Source organism: Uranotaenia lowii, chromosome 2 (assembly GCF_029784155.1).
Source record: "Uranotaenia lowii strain MFRU-FL chromosome 2, ASM2978415v1, whole genome shotgun sequence".
Classification (NCBI taxonomy): domain Eukaryota; kingdom Metazoa; phylum Arthropoda; class Insecta; order Diptera; family Culicidae; genus Uranotaenia; species Uranotaenia lowii.
The window spans coordinates 332,649,629-332,673,001 of record NC_073692.1 but is presented as its reverse complement, the minus strand read 5'-3'; the positions used below and the strand labels follow the sequence as shown (position 1 = coordinate 332,673,001).

The following is a 23,373-nucleotide window of genomic DNA, read 5'->3' as shown; positions in this document are numbered from 1 at the left end:
CTAGAAAAAAAAAACAATCTAGATTTCAAAAATTAAGTCAACAGAAAAATGTTAAGTACCTTCAAACTGGCAACTGAAGCAAATATATCGCCGCAAATGGTACAAATATGATAGAAGCGATCGCCGTGGTTGGTTTTCATGTGATCCGTAAGTGCTACGGAGGAATCGAATGGATCAGCTGAACACAGTTTACAGTGGAATTGGGTTCCGGTCGCCGTCGTGTGTTTACGTTGCTTGTGAATGTTTAGGGTTTCCTGGCGTGAGAAGCATTTGTTACAGGAATCGCAGGCATATGGTTTTTCGCCGGAATGCGACCGCAGGTGGACTTTTAAAGCTGACGAGCTGGTGAAGCATTTTCCTGAAAAAAAGCATTTTTTAACCTGGTGACCTAGATTTCCAATTTGGAACTTCCTCGCCAAGTCTACATGTGTTAGGGCTGATCAAGACCTGAACTCTTAATACATTTTCTTCTTTTCTTTTTTCCGTTTTGGCTATAAACGTGTAAGCGTGTAAGCCAAAACGTTTGTTAAACACCGCAAAAGATACTGTGGAGTTCCCTACCAAACCCTTCCTATGCTTTATGTTCAATAACTGGTAGATCTTATACAATACAAAAGCGCTGATGTGGTCTAGTGGCTGAGCTGGCGCGAGTCTGGTAACCCAGGCGTACTGGGTTCGATTCCCGGTATCGGCAAGAAAAACTTTTGGGTTCGAATCCCATAAGTTGCCGACGAGATGCTTGGGCAGTAAGTAGAGGCCAGTCTCGAACCCACCCTTGTCCTTCCTCCAACTGGTATCAGGAGGGGTTGGTTTATTATCTTGAACTGCATTCTGCCCATATCCAGCCGGAATGGATATAATGATGTGCATGATGGTCTAACCAACGTCTCATGATCGCTTACTATTCTACGCTGCCTACATCTAAACGTTAAAATTATCTTCTCCAAAAACTATCGCTAATTTTCATTTCCAGCGTCAGCTCCCCGAGCTATTTAAACGCCACAAAAAAATAACTGGTAATACAATACAAAAGTCTTAAATCGTAAAAAAGTTTGGATCTCTCCAAATAGGTCCAACAGGACCACAATTTTTCCTGTATCGGAACCGTACCTGAGTTTCTGAAGCTGGTTTTGTCTTCCCAAGCCCTGTAGTTTTTTTTTCTTTCTTCAGCACACTTAACATTTAAAAAGACTATATTTACACTTATGTGGTTATTTTCAACTGAATTCGATACTGGTTCTTCCTTATTCAAACTTTTTTTCCTTAGTTAAAACGACTTTTTCACGGATCGAAATTTTTGACGCAGGTCAACGTCAACTCAAACTCCGACCTGAACCCTGAATAAGTTTTTATAAGGTTTACTCTCTGGAACCACCGTTCAAATAACAAGTTATTGTTGTTCATTTTTATTTTTGTTCTCTTTTCTCTGAGCCACCTCTTTAAAAATATTTTAAGGTTCCTTTTTATGTAGATATTTATTAGGTTTATTCTCTAGAGCCATTTTTTAGCCAGTGATGTTTTCATTAGTTTTACTTACAGAGCCAACTTTTTAACAAGAAAAATTTATTTTTTTTTCAATTTTTTAATTAGGTTTATTCTCTGGAGCCACCATTTTTAAAACAAATCATCGTTGGTCTTATTTAGGTTGTATTAAAGCATGGATCACTACAAATCTGGACGCATTACAACGGGTCTATCTCGGAGCTATATAAACGAAATAAAAATGTTTTTTACTTGAAATGTAGGGTTTTTATTGCACTTTAAAGGAAAAATAATAAAAAAATTATTCCGATGTTGTTTTGATGAATTTTCGAACTTTTGGTTGAGTATCACTCATTATAGTTTGAACACCCTATTCGCTGACCTCAGCGGTCATTTTGTTCCACAATCTGTTCATCTCTGTTGCTTCCCGAGTCGTCCTACCATTCTTCTTCATCTTCTGCTTGACAATTGCCCAAAATTTTTCGATAGGGCGGAATTGAGGGCAGTTGGGTGGGTTGATGTCCTTTTCGACAAAATCCACCCGTTGGCCCAATACCACTGTAGAACCTACTAGCTGTAGTGGCAGCTTGCCAAATCTGGCGAAAACTTAACTAGTCCTTTGTGAGATCTAATGTACGAAAAAAAAGTTTTTCAGGCATTCCTCCTTGTAAATTTCGGAGTCCATGGTCTTGTTTTTCACAAAAACCGGAATTTTTCGTCCGCAGCTGCAAATACCTTGCCAGATCAAACACTTTCTTGCAAACTTATCAGCAAAAACGAATTTGAAGTTGCCGGGTGTCGAAACCGACCGTCCCATTCGCCTTTTTTTTGCGCTTAGACTGCCTCCTCCTGGGAGGGAAACCACGCACACGGACCTTCCTCTGTGAAATCCTTCTGTAAACTGACTTGTCAATCCTGATCAACGATTGCTTCTCTCACTCAGTTTTGCAGTGAGGTTCATTCTCCTCTCTCCCGTTAACGATCCCTTATTTCTGGTTTCGGTTTAACGAACGTTCGTTTCCAGTTTCCGCCGGGTTGCCATTCTATCATTTCCACTTCTTCTATTTGTTTTAGACTACTTTTCAGTTGGATTAACATAATTTATTCAAATCTCTCATCTTATTCTCTACACCGGGGACATCAGCATGACCAGTGCAGTGCACCACTGCAGTGGCTTTACATAATTTTTGGCCAGAAAGCTGCCCAAAATCCATCTTCACGTACGTTTCGTCATCCATGAGGATGCATCCGTCGAACTTCGTTGGAATCTTCTTGTATGACTTGCGGGCACGTCCTTTGGCTACTAAATTCTGCTTCAATGTCCGATTTGGTTGCTTACTGGTCCGATAGGATCGTATTCCTTCGCGTAGACGAATTCTGCTGACGGTGCACCGGTCGGCGTTGAATTTCTTGGCAATGTCATAGTCCGACTACCCTGTGTTTTCCTTGATCGTTCTCAACACCTTCAAATGCAGTTTCTGATTCTTAGGTCCACTATAACGCTTGGTATGAACCTGCCGATCTATAGTACGCATCTCACGGATACGTTTGAGAACACTACACACGGTTGATTTGACAATTTTTAACGATTTCGCGATTTTTGAACCCGACCACGTCGGGTTTTTGACGTGGGTGTTCAAAATTTATTTTCATCTCGCGGCTTCCATCACGTGTAACTTTTTTGAAACAAAACGAATCGTAATGAAATTTTAAGCACTGGTAGAAGAAACATTCCTCTACAAAGTGCTGCCAAAACATTTCAGAACCGACAACTAGGAGCACTATGGTAAAATAAATAGTGCGTCCAGATTTGTAGTGATCCATGCTTTAGGTTAACCATCTGGAGCCAACTTTTAAACTACAAATTAATGTTGATCTTATTTAGGTTTCATATGAATCTCATATGTATAAGATTTACTCTCTGGAGCCACCTTTTTAACACATACTCTGTAAGGTCTTTGTAATGTCGCCCCTTGGCGAAAATAACTGATGGTTGATATTGCAACGTTTAAAACAAAAATGATTTTTGTAAGAAACCGAGGTGGCTATGGAAAAGGGACGGAAATGATAATCAGTTCTATATAGAGAGTGAACGTATGGCAAGGTTATTCCAATAGCGACATGTAGGATTTAGACAGAAGATGACGAATATTTTTTTAGCGGATTGGAATCTCTACAGTCTCCTTACAACATATAAGATTATTGTTGAGATTCGTCTCATCGAAGTAATCGATGAGATGAATAACAACACACGCATATTGGTGTTATTATTATAAACAAATTATTGTAACTATGGTTCCCTATGAATCTCTAGGGAACTGATTAGTATAAATAGAAGTTAAAGTTGAAAATAAAGTCATTCCAGTATTGACCTTCAAACAAGTCGTTTCTCTCCTTTCCACTCCGAAAGTGCTCCCTGTCCAACAGGTTATGGGCCCAGCACTAGTGGAAAGGAGGAGTGGAATCAACAGTGGAATCGGTATCCAGCCAGCAAGAAGCCAATGGGAGGACGAGCCAGCGCCGGGAATCCAAAGGAACGTCGTCGAGCCAGAACCGTGTGAGGTTGTCGGACCAGGAGCCTGGTAGGTCGTCGGACCGGGAAGCCAGCTGGAGGTCGGCAAGCCAGGAGACTCGGGAGGGAGGTCGTCGGGCAGGTGCTTTGGAGGGTCGTTGGTTCGGAGCCATTGAGAGCGGACCAGAATCACTGGCGGTTCGTCGTGCCGGGAGCCATGGAAGGTTGGCGGGCCGGTGCCGTGAAAGGTCGTCAAGTTATAGGCCAGGTGGTGGTCGTCGCACCAGGAACCTCTGGTGGACTTACGAGCCGGGAACTACGGAAGGTCGTCAAGCCGGTGCCATGGAAGGGTGTCGAACCGGAAAACAAAGTGATGGTCGTTGGGCTGGTGCCACTGGGAGGCGTCAGGCCTCAGGAGTAGTGTCGAGGAGTGGAATCGGCAGCGGCAGGAGGGCGACCTGGAAATCCATTTGGAGGTGATATGCCTGGAATCCGATGGAAGGTGGTCGTGCCTGGAATCCGATGGAAGGTGGTCGTGCCTGGAATCTGTTCGGAGGTGATCGACCTGGGAATCCTTTCGGTGGCGTCGAAACGGAAAACCAATCCAGGAATCCATGTGGTGGCTTCGAGCAGGGAATCCATGTGGAGGCGTCGAACCTGGAACCGGTCGGAGGTGTCGAGCCAGGGATCAAATTGGAAGGTGGTTTAGCCTGGTATCAAATTGGAAGACAGTCGAACCGGAATTCTGTCCGGAGGTGTCGATACTGAAATCCGATGGAAGGTTATCGAGCCGGGAATCCGAAGAGGGTTGCGAGCCGCTGGGAAGGCGAAAAGCCTTGAGGCCAGGGATGGAAAAAAATCTCTTCTAGCGACTTTTGAACAGGGAGCGACCAACCGTAGGGCACATTCAAATCGCCCTAGCAAGCGATACTCTCTGCTCTGTTACAGTTATGTGGGGAGATCTCCGAGAGTGACGAGTTACCACAATCTTTAAAAAGCAAGATAAAAAGAAAGTCCTTGATGAGCGCACTCGCTATGCCTTCCAATATCGTACATACGGATTGTTGTGAGTGGTTGCAAAAAAAATGCGAATCTCTAAACGTACAGATCCTGACTCAGCACAGATCGCGATATGTACAACATGCGATCGGATCCCATCATAGCGTTAAGATTGTGATTTTTTGGAAGATTCAAAGAGTAGCTCTTGCTCGCAACAACATTTGTGTGTTGCTTGGTCGTTTGTTTGGAATAGTACGCAACGGCAATTAATTAGATAAGCCTTGGAATGTAATATAGTAAAAGATGAAAAACAATTCAAACGATGAGGGGGGGGGGGGGGGGTTGGCGGAAGGTTGTGGGTGGAAAACTGGGGGAAAACTGTTGCAAGAAGTAAAAAAAATCCACAAAAATGAAAGAAATTTCGAAAAAATTGAAATAGATCTAAAAAAGATTACATTTAGAATCTATTGACTTTATTGACTTTTTTGATATTATGTGTTGAAACGGTGTGCTAAATTTCAGCACTGTTTTTAGACTTCCTTTCTGTTTGATGCCCGATGGTTACCGACGAAATTGCAAGAATAAAATTGCATACAACTCGTTGCCAAAATCGAATTTTTCACCACACGGTAACCCTCGTTAGATAAATCCTCGACTCGTGCTGGAAAATCTACTTTTCGCAACTTGTAGCATAAATAAAAAAAGATATATCTATTTGAAAAAATCATTGAGATTTCAATTTCTGAACTACATATTTACGTTGGCTTAGGTGCAGAATGTTAGTTGCATCATTCTGTTTAAAGATTTCAGAGGCATTTTTTAAATAGTAAAATTTAGCTAAAAACAGTGTTGAAAAGTGCTTATTTTCAACACTGCTTTTTCCATATCTAATCATTAGTATTGACTGGTTATATGTTATACGCTCCAGGATATTTTTAGTAATTGTAAAAAACTGTTGTTTGTAAATCTTTAAAACTGCAGTTTTTAATTTAAAAGTTCGATGCTTGATTTTTTTGTAAATGTATTAAATTCTGTTCCATTTAAATAATACATGGGAACAACATTATCAGTGGCTATGTGAAAAACCTGATAACCTGATTTATTTAGATAGAATTTTGCATCCTGAATCCAAATCATGTGTGTGGGATAGTGATGAAATCAATCAATCATAACTTATAAAACAACAATCTTTAAAAAAACATGAAGTAAATTCAAACTAAGTAGTTGTACTTAATTTAAAATAGAATTTAAATTCTGCATAACTTTTAAATTTTCAGAACAAGTAAAGAACTACGAATATTTTGATTTATGCCTTAAAATAAGCGTGGTTGAACATTCTTTCAACATTAACATATAAACCCAACTAAGAAAAATCATGCAAGAGAGACCCTTTCCAATTTTTTCCAAGAAGTCAAAACTACCCGCGTTCTTAGAGAAATTTAATAATTCAATTAAAACCTAAAGTTTTCTTCGAATTATTCTATAGTTTTACCAAAAAGTCCAAATGAAATTTAAATAATTGTACTTGTTTTTTTTTTTTCAAGTGTTTAACTTTGAATTCCAGTTTCCAGATCTAATAGAAAAAAACTAATTGTCCATTCAGCGCTTTTTAATTATTCTTGACACTTCGAAGGAAGGAGAATTTGGTAGCGTTGGGTATCTCATTTAATCTATATAATAACATATCAGGTTTGAGCTGATTTTTAGGTTTTATCAGTTAAAGGTAATTTCGATTGAATATTGTAAAATAAACGGAGATATTTCCACAAAAAGAGTTAAGAACCAATCAAGCAATTAAAATTGTGCCCTTATTTGTGTGAGGATTAAAAATCAATATGAAATATCTCAATTTAATTGTATAATTCATAATCTGACAAGATTTTGAATCTTTTATGCTAGAATAATGAATTAAAAATGCATATTTAAAAGAAATGAATAATAACTTAAAGGATTCTTCGAAATTGATGTGTTTGTATTTAAACAAAAAAAATCTAATTAAATTTTTCATTTGATAATTTTGGCTTTTGTTTATCAATTTTGTAAGACGAGTTCTCATACTCGAATATCCACTTGCAATATGAACTTCTGGATGTCATTGGAATTAAATTGTTTAAATTGAATCAAAATTTAACCTTTTATTGAACATAAAACAAAATAAACGACTTTTTGGCAATTTCAGATTATTTATAAACAAAATCTTATTTTTTATGTGGACATAGGTCCGTATTGGACCTTTCTTTAAAATCATATCTCGGAGAATCTTGAAAATCACGAAGTCTTGGCGAATGCACTAAGAAAGAAAATCAGATACAGGCATGTAGACATGATTGTAGCCCAAAAATCACTTCAATGTTAACTTTCAATATTGAAAATTTAAACATTTATTTGAATTTTAATTGATTTAAAATTTTGATGGACCAAAAATTTAAATCCTACATTAAAAGTAATTTGTTTCAGAAGAAAAAGTGTCGTGGTCGTAGAAAATTTGAAATGAAAATTAAAAAGAACATGCCATACTGAAAATATCAAAGTCAAACCGTTTTTTGCAAAATATTCACACATTCATATATTTGTAAAAAAAATCCATGTTCAGAATACAATGAACAATATACAATTTAAGATTTTAATTTATATTCGCATTAACATTACAAAAGTAAGCAGCAGCTTTCATTTTCAAAAGTGTGCTTCTGATTGATTATGTTATAAGAAGATGCAAATTTATTAAATCAAAATTATTTTAAAAAAATTTTAATTATTCCAAGAAAGTGTAGCAAAGCGCATCGGGTGTGCTACTATACAATAAACAAAAAACACAAAACATTTAACAAAAAAAAAATTTTTTTTCATAAGTATGTATTTTAATTGATAAGGGTTCCACGCCTCGAAAAAAAAAAACTGTGAAGTTTGGTGGTAAATTTTTATAAATATGGGAGTTTCATGAAAATGGTTTATGAAATCTAAACAGACTTGACATTTAAAATAATAGTATAGTAAAAAGGTATATTTGAAGTATCAAATCAAGGTTTTAATAAAGAAAAACTAAAAATATCAAACACAAACTGCGTTTAGAAAAAAACGAATATGTTCTTCAAGTTTAGACGTTTAATATCACTTCGTATCACGGAATCATTAAATCATCCTTATTTAACTCAGAAAAATTTAATTGAGTTTTCAAACTGTTAACAGTTTACAACAAAATGAGCAAAACTTTATCTTTATGTTCATATGTAGCGAACTGGTGGTGATACCTGTTCAAAGATTTAATGAAATATCATTAAATATCAATTAAATGAACATTAAAAAAAAAGAACACTTTCCCGGTGATTTGTGGAAACTTCCAGCTTCCTGGCAAAGCTTTGAAATTCCAAAAATTTTCCGGTTTTTTCCTTATTCCCAATCACCTCATTTTAGCCAACTTGATTTTATTCCAGTTTTATCAGGTTCTGCTTGGAGCTTTCAATACAAAAGTTAAAAAAAATCATATTAATACCAATTCAAACTAATTATTAATATAAGCGCTATGGTGATCTAAAACAAGGTAATAAATTTTGAATCAATCAGTTAAAAACTCCCATGCCCGTGCGCTAAGCCAAAAAAAATTCTTCAACATGTGCCGGCCGACAGTTGAACTTCCATCCACGTCGTCTGTCATATGTTGTTGCTTCGTTTGCGCCATCCGATTCGGATCCGCATGGATTTGTGTATGTAAGACACTCACTCTCAGCGAGCCAAGCGTACGTTGCGATTGGTTAAAGTTCGCTAGCAAAAAGGGTAGCTCTTCTCCCCGAGCTACACACAGTCTCAAAATGTGTTTGTCGGTATTCAACCATCATCGTTTCAATAAAGATCTTCTATCGAGGGGATATGATTTTGCTCTCGGTTTGTACAGATCGCGACTTGTACACTTGACGACTAAACGTTTGTCGGATCAAAATCCTTTCGTTTCCATCCCTGCTTGAGGCTACGAACTGCAAGGAGTAGCCACTTCAGAAGGAGCCACCGAATAGCTTGCAGTTGGATAACTGAAAACAGCGTGTGTTGAGGAGGAGTGTTGAGATTCGTCTCATCGAAGTAATCGATGAGATGAATAACAACACACGCATATTGGTGTTATTATTATAAACAAATTATTGTAACTATGGTTCCCTATGAATCTCTAGGGAACTGATTAGTATAAATAGAAGTTAAAGTTGAAAATAAAGTCATTCCAGTATTGACCTTCAAACAAGTCGTTTCTCTCCTTTCCACTCCGAAAGTGCTCCCTGTCCAACAATTATATATGGTTTATTCACATTTATAATAAACCAATTCGAATGAAAAAATGTTATAACTGTAGAGTCCAGTTAAAACATTTCCCGATTTGGAAACGTTTATTCTTCTATCAATGACTCAGCTTCTAATTTCCACGTTTTCACTCCTAAACTGTCAAATCACTTCCTTCCTCTTTTCCAATGTCGTTTTTGATTACACATCAACTTATCATCGAGGGGCGATCCTACACTTCCTCCTTTACTTTTTTAAGACCAATGTTCTACGTAAACCTAGAAATACATTGGTTCCTATTAAATGGGCTGTATTTTGTAATAAAATGTACTTTATGATCATCATGTTGAATTCTAGAGTTTGTTTTGATTAGGTCGTATGAACCAATATAAACAAAATTGAATTATTGGCTGCAAACGATTGATAAACGAGTGTTTTATGTTTGGTAAAAACTTGGTTTAATTTGGTCAATAAATAACTTTTACAAAATGATTTTAAATTATGACGTATAACGACTTTGTCAGTTTCGAGTGTAATTTGGTTTTTGCGACTTTTTGCACTGCACTTGATTATCGTGCAAAACAAAGGTCGCTTCATAACATTGCAACAAGTTGGTTTTTACCGTCTAATGCATTTTCTAAGAAAAAATGCTTCGGCAAACGTTAAAAAGTTAAAAATATACACGGGATTAGTTAGTTAAAGTAGTTTAAGCTATCCTGTAATAAAAGTTTCTTCAGTTGGTACCGGGTAAGTTCAATAAGTGAAATTCTCATGAATAGATAAATGAAATTTTCAAATTCAATATTTTTTTCATCACAGAGGCAGCTGACAAAACAGATAGCTACAATTAAAAGTTACAGGAAGTAACCAGCAAAGTGGAAAGGAGTTATACTTAATGGACTCCTTCGCAGCACCGATTCCAGGCTGCTAAAGTGGTGGAAAGGATATTGCTCCTCTAGACTTGCTGGAGTAGGGTAGAGATTTGAACAATTACCGTGCGTTTCGCAAAATATGGAAATTCTGTAGAACTCATATCACCAGCGGGACCCAGGCAACGGTCCAGGGAATTAAACGTGAGTCCTCTTTTTTATGCTCTATTTTGAGGTGCTCGGAAAATTTCTAGATGAAGTTTTCTTCTGAATCACATGCCTATTATTGAGTCCTAACAAGCAGAAGAGCCATGCAATGGTAAATGTCTATAGTACTTGAAGCAAGCTAGGAAGAATAAGCATAGTTTTAGACTAATGAAATGAATTTGTAAGGTAAATCTAATCAATATGCAAAAGGACGTTTGCGCCAAACATAAAATGCCAAAGGTCGTAAATGCATGTTTAATCGAAAACCCAAATTTATACTTCAATCAAATACTCTACCCTCTTTCTAATCTATTTTTGCATCATATACCAAATTTTCAGACAATTCTGAGCGGTATTTTAAATATAAGAATTAAAAATAAGTTACAAAACTTCAACTGCGATTTTCTCGAAATACGGTCGGTGGCTCTTACGACCTAATCAAAACAAACTCTAGAATTCTCTGTATATTCAACAGTACAATGCCATATTCATCGAGCATTTACCAAATGAGTCACTTTATACATTCGCATTTACATGCCATATTCATCGAGCATTTACAAAATGAGTCACTTTATACATTCGCATTTACATTGAATATTCTACATGAGTATTGTTCATATTTCTCCCAACTTCTGCGAAATAGCACTAGATTTCAGCTAGCATTTACACAACAGTACAATGCCATTTTCATCGAGCATTTATCAAATGAGTCACTTCTACAGGAGTACTGATCATGTCTCTCCCAACTTCTGCGAACTTGCACTAGATTTCAGCAAGCATTTACACTATTCTTCCTTTTTTTTTCTTTTGAAAAGATCTCTCCGATTTGAGCAAACGAATTCTCAAATTTCGCGTAACATATCTTAGATAAATGTCATTTTCATGTTCCCACACATGCATTTGAATGCCCACACATAATCACCAGATATAATTCAAAATGTGCTTGCTCATATAGCTCTTTGCGCTCACGCAAAAACAATTTGAAGAACTCGTCTCCCCGTTTGCACTCACGCAAACATCACACATATGCGCTCACGCAGTACTCCGTATGCGCTCACGCATCTAACGGTATCTCAACTGCGCTCACGCAATTTTTTCGCAGCAGGAAATAGTTTGCGCTCACCCAAACAACTTGTGCTCACATAAGGAACTTCCCAACAGCATATGGTTTGCGCTCACGCAAACAACTTGTGCTCACACAAGGAACTCCACAACAGGACATGTTTTGGGCTCACCCAAACAACTTGTGCTCACAAAAGGAACTTCACAACAGGAGATTTGCGCTCACGCAAACAACTTGTGTTCACACAAGGAACTTTACTTTCAATATACTTACTAAGGATGCAATCATCATCCCAAGGAACTGACATTCAATCATAAAAATCCCTCGAGATCTTCGCATTGTTTCCACAATTACCAATTTGTAGTTCACAGCAGCGAGAAATGAAAAATAGTGTGTACTGCAACTACGGGTACAGGTACAGCTACCACCTAGGAAAAATCGAATAAATCTGATTTCTTTGGGTGGAAGATGTATCAGTAAATCATCAACGTTTTCACATCCCATCCTCATCGCCAATTTGTAGGGTCCAGTTAAAACATTTCCCGATTTGGAAACGTTTATTCTTCTATCAAATACTCAGCTTCTAATTTCCACATTTTCACTCCTAAACTGTCAAATCACTTCCTTCCTCTTTTCCAATGCCGTCTTTGATTACACATCAACTTATCATCGAGGAGCGATCCTACAATAACATCAATAACATTAAATAAATTTAATCAAAACCACAAAAGTACAACCAATTTCACTCAGGTTGAAGTTATGTCCAAGCGTCAAAGCATTGCCTTGCATCCTGCGTTCCAGTTAGAAAGCAAAGCAAAGCTTTGGTATCCCGAATATGAAAATATTGTAACATAACAGTTCCTGTAATAGTTATAAAACGATAAGAAACAGCGTAAAAAAACGTTTAGAAAATGATATCTGAAACCATAAAAAACATTGCACTTATCTTGAATTCCAAAACGACGGTCTGTTGAATATGGCGTTAAGTTATGTTACTGTTTAAAACTGTTAAAACTTTTATATGGAGACACTGTTCTAGGAACAGTTGGAGTATGGTTTATAAAACGCTTATGAATAACGTTCTCAGGGCTTCGAACTGTTTCTATAATGAACATGTGTAGGCATATTTTAAACGATTTATCAAACCGTCAATCGAACTGTTACAGAAATCGTTATGGTTATTATACGAACCGTTTCATTATAGTTATTTTGAGGAGCTATCATGTCTAAACGTCATCGTTAAAAGTTTCATAACGGTCTGACTTTAGTTATTCCAACGCAATGCGGACCGTTTTTGGAACCGTTTGTTAAAAGGGCACGCACACGGTTTTGGAATCGTACGTGGATGGCACACACACAGAATAATATTGAGATTTTCGGATTTCAAAATATGATTTAATCAAAAACGTTTTTCACTTTTATTTATTTGATTGATGTCAACTTACATTTACTTATATTCCGGATGATGGATTTCCTTTCCGGCAATTTTCGCGGGCCTTCAAAGTTCATTATCTGGTCTAATAACGACCCCCGGGAATCTGAACACTCGATTGATGTGGTATTATGCGCCTGGTTCGCCGGTCAATGATTCCCTCAACCGATCTTCCGCTGTGAAGGCAGCTAGCAGCCATAACCTGAAAGCAAACAAATTGTTCTCAATATTGGCCACTCACTTTTAAATATATACCTAAATATCTCAGGATAATTAAATTTTGTATTTAACCCACCTGTAATAAACAACCGTCCAATGATGTCCGGTACTGCCTCGGTAGTCGCGATGCTGACATTTTCTTGGACATTTTCGCTGACTTATCCGGAAGAGCTGGTGCGGATGTTTCAACCATTTCGGCTTCCAGTTTGCCGGGTGCTGTTGTTCAACTCCTGAGTGATGGTTCTACTTCCTTTCAGCACAGAGAATTCTGTTTTTTTTTGCCGCAGGATCCCGAAGAGTATAGCAACAAAATTACCGCGAACAAACCAAACTATCAGAGGTAAACAGTCAGTGGTGCCAGATTTACCGATTTTTGGATTTATAGGATAAAAATAACAAATAAAAGCTATTTTAATTTCTAAAATTTTTCTTGTAGTCGAAAAAAATTCGGAAACTTCTGACAATAAATTTTTTTGAGTACATAATATACATTTTTGAAAGACGCATGATTCAAAATATCAAAAAAAAAAATTCATAATTCGTAAATGTATGTGTATCATCCCGAATAGAAAAACATGATGAAAAAACAATGAATTTCATTTTCACGCTACCATGGATTTTATGGTTGACACTATGCGAATCATGGTACATGAAACCTTGAATATACTGTCAAACTCATCGTATTCGACAGTGAAATTTATGGTTTTGGCTAAATTTACCATGAAAAAAGGGGGTTGTTAAGCAACTTAATGACTGTGAGTGAGTTTGACAGAAGGCATGAACGCTCTGGGTAACGGTTCGGCATCATTTTTATACGATTAAAGAAAAGTTGAAGTTAATCGTGAAAGATCGGGAATACCATTTGTTCACGTTTCTAGATACCATTACCTTTTCACATGAACGTTCATATTTCGTTTTTAACGTTGTCGAAGTAAAGTTTAATGTAACCGCTACTTTTTCAGAGACAATCACACGCTAACTTTTGGCTACCCCTTAAAGGCGTAAAATTGACCCGTTATTGAGAACCTCCATTATCTGTCAAATAAAGGGTCATTTTAACGGATCAATATTACCCCTTATTTTGAAAAGCTTGATTCCCTGCAAAAAGGGTAGTTTTGAATCTTGTCATAATTTCCAACGTTTCATTTGCGGTCGTGAATCGTGGTAAGTGTTTTATTATAATATATTTCATGAAAATTAAAATTTTAATTTGAATAATTCCCGCTACAGATGATCTTGGAACTAGGAAATGAATGTTCCATAACTTACTTTGCAGCACACATACGGCTTCTAATCGGCACTTCAACCCAGTGGATGTTGTCGGATACAAACGTAAGCTTTTTCCTACAAATTTATTAAGCAATTTTTATATTATAAAAGATTTATTTTCCTTTCAGTTATCATCATCTCGATACTACTACCGCTAGAAAAAGGTCCGGGGCAAACCATGGGAATTCCGGACAAAAAAAAATTTTCAACGGAGGACCAGGCATTTAAAAACTTCCTAAAATTATTATTCAACAATCTTATTCCAAACAATACATGATGTTTTCCTAAAAATAGTAAATCATTTAGTTTTATTTTGGTTAGACATTTCATAGCATCATTTTTTTTGCATTCCACAAGCCACTGCTAACATCTCTATCCAGCGCAAGCGTTTCAAATAAGGGGTAATTTTGACCCGCTAAGGCGTTATCATGCTGAGTACCCCTTAAAGGGTAGAGGGGCTTTATCCGAAAAAAGGAGTTCTCCCAGTCTTATCCAATAACGGGTCAAAAGTATTCGTTAAGGGGTAGCCAAAAGTTAGCGTGCACTATATCTGGAGCTGTAGATGTATCGTGCAGACTGTTTGAGATATAGTTTTTTAGTATGCGGGATGACATCCCGAATAGACTTGCACCGTGAAAAAACCATGAAGTTCATAATCACAATACCATGAATTTGATGGTTTGCACCATGACTTTTACGATCCACGATACCGTGAATGCACATTGAAGTTCATACCCGCATAATTAAAAACAGTTGGGGATATAGTACTAACTATTAACTTAATATATTGGTAGCAGTACCAGTATGAAATATCTTCCAAGTATCATTTCATTATACATGTTCAAAATTTTATTACCTCAATAAATTATGACAGGATCGTATCAGTGACAGTGACAATATGATATATGATTTAGTAAGTATAGTATAATAAGAGAATAAAAATTTGCAACCTTTGAATATTGTCTCTGGACCTTATCCAGGACTCTAACAGTGTACGACAAAGTTTCCTTATATTTTCTTAGCATTAGACATTAAATTAAAAAAAAAACAACATTGACAACATTGTATGAGTTAGACAAGTCGTTATCATTTCACCTCTTGCGGATAATAACTAATATTGTTATTTTAAGATGTAGTTGTGAGCTTATGCATTTTTTCGCTCTTGGGTTCAGCATCTGCTAATTTTCACTTCACTTCGTTAAAATTTGTGTCGGCAACCCCACGCCAGGTTCGGAACTGAAAACTGTGTTCAAAATGGCTCCGAAAAAAAAGAATCACGCTGAGAAAAACACACAGAACGCGAAAAGTAAGTAAAACTATATTATATTATCGATAAAAACTAGTGAGATTAAATAAAACTAATGAAATTACAGAAACAAAGATCTCTGCTGAGCGGAGAGCGGAAAAAAAATCTACTGAAAGGCTGAACAATGCAGATCTGCACAAATAGGTAAGATTGTATAATCCATGTATAATATCAGAAATAAAAAATAAAAATCTCAACATTTAAATTTTTTAATTTTATTTTATTTTTTGTGGGAAAGAATTGGAACTATATTGGTTATGGTACAGGGAAGCTCTTTTTAAAAATATTTTACAATATGCGGAACGTATGATTGAGCGTTATTTTTACTACAAACTACTATAAGCAAACTATATCCATTGAAGTTGATGAAATCTATGATTTTGTATTCCAACGTAGCTAGAACATTCAGGTAGATTGTTTTGCTCGCCAAAAGTGGATGATATTTTAACCGTATCCAATAATGTAGCATGAAATATTTGTTCGAAAAAATCGCTCTTTTTGAATGGTAAACATGCTTAACAGCCCTTTCCCCATATGGTACTTTAACAGATAATCATAATACAGATTGTTAATATGGTCTGTGTTATTGTACATATACTGTTCACTTTACAATAAACGATAACGTTTAGAGACAATATAGAATATTCTCTATATATTGTAATTGATTATGCGGGTAGTTTTCGACCATATATATCATAGTTTTGACGAAAATAACCATGAAAAAGGGGTATTGTTATGCAGCGTGACCATGAAAAAAATATCGATTTCCCATGCATTAGAAAGCCGAAAAATATAAAGTTCATGGTTCTTTCAGCTTCCAGTTTTTCATGGTAAAACCATGGAAATCCGATTATTTTCATGGTTAAACCGCTGTAATGAAAATTTTTGCTCTTTGTGGGGTTTTTGTATTTGTTTTTGGTTGTCATCATTTATATTATTAAAAACGGATGAATTTATATCTATTATTTATTATTTATTCAAAGAATCATAACCCTTTACTCACACTAATGGATTTTTCGCTTGGAAAGGTCTGAGGCCAACAATCCGGCATTCGGTTGCCGCTCCCGGCATGCATTCACTACCGCATCCTGTGCAACTCACAGTGTTGGTTTTTTGCTGGAATTGATAAAAATAAAAGATTAAACATATGATTGCCTCTTTTACATTTCAACTCACCATTGCGTCCATCTCCGAACACTTCGAACGATTTCTTTAAAAAAAAAAACACTTGAGAAACTACCGACCGACGATTGCGTAGAGAAAAAAACAAAGTGCCACGCGAGATGCGGCCGTCAAATCATCCGTACACGAATAACTGGGAATGTGCAAATTCTTGAAAATTATTAAACGCTCGGATGTTCTTTTAACCATGAAGTAAATGGTCACATTCAAATTCATTGGATAATGAATGTGATACCATGGTTCTGTTCTATTCGGGATACTGGCGCTTTGAATTTCATTGCGAATCACCACTTTTCTAAATCTGCTAAAGCTTGGGATCGTCTTCTCTCTTTAGGGAGCCATTAAGAGCTCATCAGATCATGATCCGTATTGCGAGAATGCCGAAATTTCAACCGAAAAAAATCCTCGCTATTTTTAAGGGAATGAGAAATCATGAGAATTTTACGGTTATTGAACTTTACCATGTATTGATAACACCCATCGTTACATACTCCATGGAGGTGGCCACTATTCTGAAACAAAATAGAAATGCGCTCAGACGAATGGAAAATTACATGCTATTGGTCCTAAGAGAATTAAGTAATGATGAAAGAGAGGACATTAGTGTAGAGTATAACCCAATGAATGAAAAATATTCGAATAAATATTCGAGAAATTGTTAGATGCTTATTCATGGTAGTGTATCTCGAGAAGATTCTCTCATATACTTCCTCACAAGAATCGTATATGATATATGCAGAGAAAAGTGAGATTTACAACAAGCAGTAAGGGGCCGTCCATTAATGATGTCACGCGTTAGGGGGGGAGGGGGGGTTTCGATTTTTGTGACAATTTGTGACATGGGGGGGGAGAGGGGGTCAGCTTGAGCGTGACATCACTCATCATTACTAAAAAAAAGAAAACAGCAAAACAATAACAAATAATTTTATTCTAAATTCAATTAAATTATGCTCGCACCATTGATTTAATGAATAATAATACTCACGTAATCACTTTTGGTAAATTTTATGAGCATAAGAAAGTTTACAACAACACTTCCACTGCAACACTCAGAAAAGTCCGTCCCACTAAAATTGTGGCAAAACGTGAACAAGATTGCTTAGCTAGATGATTTGGATTGTGAATGGATTGAAGAAGAGGAACTAGATCTGGATTGTTTCAACATCGTCGCTGATGCTGCAGCTACTGCCTCGACTTTCCCGATCATTGATATAGAAAGTCATCAACATAATCCTTGGACTCATGATTGAAATGTGTTTTAAGCAATGATTGAAGGCTTGTTAAAAGTTGTTAACTTGTCAACTTTCAATTCTTTGAATAAAACTGATGAATTTAAAAAAGCAACATTTTTAATCAAACTTCTAAAGTGTTGAAAATTTTACTCCAGGGGGGGGGGGGTTAGGAAAACGTGACGTAATACAAAAAGGGGGGTTACGGAAGTTGTGACAATATGTGACAGAGGGGGGAGGGGGGGTTAAAATTTTCTAAATTTTGCGTGACATCATTTATGGACGGTCCCTAAGAGAGAAAGAGAAATTAAACTGCACGACGACGGGTGCTCGACTTGTTACATGACATGGGATCAGTCAGTTTTTGGAGTGATGTTAGACAATGAAGATGTAAGAAACTCAAAACGGTCGCGCGTTGAAGAACCGAGCGGAATTAGAAAATGCCGAATGGACACGACAATTAGCACTTCTGAATCCATCTCTAGACTTGTTATTGATGAGGAAGGCGAGGAGGTAGAACCAGCGGAAAACCCACAGGTAGCACCAAATCGGCTAGGAGGCAGGACCATCAATAACAAGGTCAGAGTGACACGAATCAATTACTACGGGCACATAGGGAGGAGTGATACGGCAGGGATCCTTAAAACAGCCTTGGAATACAAGGTGAATCTACCATAAAAGAGGGGAAGACCAGCTTTCACGTGGCGCACGTGCATAAAGCAAAACATCGAAAAGAGTAGGATCTATAATCACGCGTGGCAGGAAGCAGCGGAGGATGGAATGAAATTTCATTGTAAATAATAGTCTTGAACTATTTAGGCTGATTAAACTGTCGTTGAACTTTCAGTTCAGTAAGGACAAACTAAAAAAAAAATGGTTTAAATTTCTATCGCGTTTTTCTTGATTGCACGTTTTTCACATGGTATATTTCTGCTCGGAAAATCTGGGGAAATTCCAAGAAAAATTTTACAGTTTTTTTATCCTACAGTTTAGAGATACGAAAATTGTAAAACATCGCAAGTTGTCCCCTCATGAACATTAATTTCAAAACTTTTCATGCTTTTGAGGTTCAAACTCGAATCAGCCTCATTGTTTCACGTGAAGCTGTATAGGTTTCTTATGGATGATTATCAACACTATAAGGTGCAACATAAGTTCAACTAATTAAACCAAGACTAACGGAACTGAATAAGCTTTAAGATAATACTCACCACATTCCTCACACGGGTAAGGCTTGTCATGGTTATGAATCCTTTGATGAATTGCTAAATAGCCGCTCTGAGAAAAGCTTTTGTTGCATAACTGGCATCTGAATGGTTTTTCACCTGAAAAAAGAACATGTTACTACATATTTCAGTTCTAATGACATCGCTTAATTACCTGTATGTACTCGCTCATGCTTTTCGAGGTTACATTTTTGTGTGAACCCTTTGTCGCAGTAGTTACACGTGAAGGGTTTCACCCCGTTGTGCGTGAACATGTGCACATCCAGCGAACGCTGTTCCACGTAATAGCGCTCACATCCCGGATGAGTGCACACAAATAACTTACGTTTTGTGTGATGTTTCATGTGCTTCGACAGAGAGGTGGCCCACTTGAACCGTTTGCCGCAGACAGAGCATAGGTTCGGTTTACCGATCACGTTTCTCAACTCGCCAGTGTGTTTCCGCGAATGCTTGGTCAAGTTCGAGCTTTCGGCAAAGGACATACCGCAAACCTTACATACATGCGGTTTGTTGGCAAGATGTGTTTTCGAGTGACGCTATTGAAGAAAAAAAAAGATTTTATTCGTCCAAACAAAAGTTCAATCGAATGACGATATCAAACCCGTAACTTGGCTGCATCCGTAAATATTTTACTACAATATGCACATTGGAGCTTATCAGATATAATGCTGCTGTTCAAGGCCAATGAAGTTACTTTAACAGGCTGTATACATGGTTCGTGTTTCTAAAATAAATAAAATTTTAATTGTCCTATAATTTCAAAATCATCCCAACGAACAAATATGAAAGTTCGTTCCTATAGATGTTATATTTACCAGCACATCATTTACAGAAGTGAACATTTTCTGACATCGTTCGCATTGATATGTCTTAGGCGCATTATCTTTTACGATCACATCGTTTTGAACAGTGAAAGCTTCTGCTTCACTGTAATCAACTATCTCTAGAAAATAAAAGTACTACTTTAGCTCTTGCTTGCAGTGGTGAAAGTTTATACTAACCATATTGATCACACTCTTCGAGTATAATCGCATCGCTTGTGGAATCATGTTGTATAAAATCATTTGAATTGGTTGTTGTAGTTTTTGTTTCAGTTATTGTGCCATGTACTTCCTTGGATTTTGGATCGAGTTCGACATTTAAACTTGATGTTTCTGGAACGCCAATTATATCCGATTGCCACAAAATTACACAATTGTTTGATTGCAAATCCAATCGTTCATTGTTCGAGCCTATTCGACCCTTTTTCGAAAAACATTGTGGTTGATTATGTTCGGAAACTTCAACAAAGGCCTGAGAACTGAGTAATGGCTTCAAAGGACTAACATCAACAGATGGTTCATCCTGACCGCCGCTCACGTTAGTCATGCGATTTTCTAATAACTTTTGCAGTCTTTCATGTGTCTTTTCACACATTTGTTTGAAAAAGAATGACTTGCTGATCTGCAACACACACTGCACGCACAAATGCTCCGGAAACCCGTCGTTCCTGACAACCTAAAAGCAATTACACAAAAGACAAAATTCTTTTTAAAACCCAAACGATCACGAAACAGTCTTCAAAGGAAAATTATTGGTCTTGAGAGCGACTACCCCAACAAGACTTGCATCCGAAATTTAAGGCCGTAAGAACATGATCTTTAAATAGACTAAATAACGAACAAATGCCACTAAGTGACAAAATTCCCAAAAAAAGTTAATTGACACATTAAGGACCACGAAACAATTTAACATTATATCTACATCTTTCAAGGGTATGGTGCTAACAAAAAAGGTTTATCTTTGATGCAAAGCCTTATACAAATGTTCAGGGCTCAGAGCCCCATCCCATATTTAAACAAAACGTTTAAATCTAACTATGGGGTTCTCAAGGTCCTAATCACTTTTCTTCGGAAAACATCCCTCGAAACGTTTTGACTTGTTAAAGGGTCTTTAATATTTTTTTTTTATTCAAATGAATCTTTATTTAGGCCTTATACTTTTACAAGTTTAATTTGACCGAGGGTCATTAATATAAACTTAATGAAGTAGGGGGGGGGGGGGGGCATGGGAGGTTAGGATTTGGGAAGGGAGGAGGAATGAGGATACATTTTATTGCGATTTGCGCTCCGTGAACGAGTCAGAATAGTTGTTGCCAACTGTGTGAAGATGTTCATCTTCTACATTTCCGATCGGCATGGGAGGGGGTGGCTGGGAAGTGATTCTTTTCCTGAGGGAGGCGGCCTTCTTTTTGGTGCGTTTCTTCCTGTTGATGAGGTTTCTGATCTGGTTGTTTGGTACGGTATATGTGGTATACGTCTCGAGTTAGAGCTGGTTTCTTCCAATTTTTTACGTGCGGCTGTTAGTGTTATTCCCTGTTCAGTTTTGAGCTTTAGGGCTGCGGATTCAAACATCCATATTGGGCAAGATCTATCAGTTGGCGAGTGATTTTGCTTGCAATTGTGGCAGTACTTAACTTTGGCAGTACAAGTTGCACTTGCATGAGCATATAATACATGCTGTTTTATTCTGGCATTTGACTTTGATTTGAGTTAAGCACTGACGACACAACATCGGTTGGGGATAGTAGGGTCTGGTTCGGACTCTCAACAAACCGAAATTTATGAATTCCGGAACGAACGGTACAATTGATTGTTAACACGAGAGTTGGTGTGTTAACAATACCAGTTGCATTCTTCTTTGTGATACGACGATCATTTGTGATTTTTTGGGGAGCAAGCTCAACCTCTAATTCTTTTTCTGTCATATCGTCCACCTCATTGCAAAACACTACAAACTTTCGAGAATTCAGCTCCGGATGGCGACCAATTTCAACTGGTGTATCATCTTTCAAAGTATTTAAGGTAAATAGCTTCCTACCTTTATCTTTGCTTCGAATTTTGATGACATACCAAGATTTTCTCCTCTCGTAGTAGCCTCCTTCCACCTTTCCTGCATACTCCTCAACCGACTTCCCAATAACGAAAGGGTTCTTGAGAAGTGTGTGGCCTGGTTTAACACGTAAATACATATAGTAAAGTCGTCCTCGCAGGTTTCTGTGTCCATCCATTCAGGGATGGTCCGACCAGGATTGTCACCTGGTGAAGGACTCATCAAAACTTCACTAATTCACGCATTGAGTAAAAAAACGGTTGCCTTTTGGATTCGGAACAAGCACACTCTTCAAAATGCGACTGATCGTCTCGAAGGCAGAGAGTGAACTTTTCGTCTTTAATAAATATTAATAATAATAATGATCCCTCGAAACGTCGAAGTCAAAATGCTCCGAAAACGGTTGAACGATTTCATTGCACCGATGAGGGCGCTGTTAGCTCCGTAATTGTTCATTCGAAAGGGAATGTACAATTGAAGATCCTGATTTCTAAATCCATGCGGGCTGCGGGCTTGAAGGGTGTCGATATCTATCAGGCGACATCGATTTTCGTAGCTAGCCAATCGACACCGTTCTAGTAGTAGGGACACCAGACAGCTTAAGCGTATTCAAGGATGGAACGAACAATGCTGCAGTATAAGCTTTTCAGGCAATACACGTCCTTGAAGTCCTTCGCCACTCTAAAAATGAAACCGAGACTTGTCGATGCTTTGTCAATCACGTAGTTGGTGTGTGCCTTGAATTCCAGGCGCTAATCTAAGATTACGCCAAGATCGTTAACGTGGTTCACACGTGAGATGGGTTCGTCTCCAAGGAAGTACTCCGCAATTAAAGGCTGTCGCTTACGAGAAAAGCTGATGACTGCACATTTGCTGCTGTTGTGATATGTATGGCTTGACCGAGATTTGTTTTTTTTACCCTACCTGAATTTAAAAAAAAAATCTTAAAATAACGTAATTTTACAATAATTGTAAAATTACGTTATTTGGATCTGCAGCGGGCCTTTAATTTACTATCAAAAAAGAAAACCTGCATGTTGTAATTACCTTAACGTTCACAACTGTCATCAGCATAGAATCGAGGCTGGAACCAAACAAGGGTTGCATTGGCCTTTTTTTTAGCATACAGGTGCGGCAGATTTCATCAAAATTTACATATTCAGCATTCATTTTTAGGAAGTTTCTTTCAAGAATTTTTTGGATAGGAACTCACGACTGAAATGTAAACAATAACGAACGTAGGC

At 37.3% G+C, this 23,373-nt stretch overlaps 1 protein-coding gene across 1 annotated transcript in view; it reads right to left on the bottom strand.

Annotated features, from left to right (window-relative positions):
- The window catches only part of LOC129741990 (zinc finger protein 883-like), a 23,657-nt gene extending 284 nt beyond the window's left edge, over positions 1–23,373 (bottom strand). The window contains exons 1-7 of the mRNA XM_055733835.1: positions 23,177–23,373; positions 20,260–20,755; positions 20,074–20,201; positions 19,860–19,982; positions 19,413–19,794; positions 19,244–19,357; positions 60–358 (exon numbers count right to left, since the gene is read on the bottom strand). Of these exons, the coding sequence (XP_055589810.1) occupies positions 60–358; positions 19,244–19,357; positions 19,413–19,794; positions 19,860–19,982; positions 20,074–20,201; positions 20,260–20,755; positions 23,177–23,299 (1,665 nt within the window). The 5' untranslated portion in view covers positions 23,300–23,373. The remainder of the gene's footprint in view (positions 1–59; positions 359–19,243; positions 19,358–19,412; positions 19,795–19,859; positions 19,983–20,073; positions 20,202–20,259; positions 20,756–23,176) is intronic.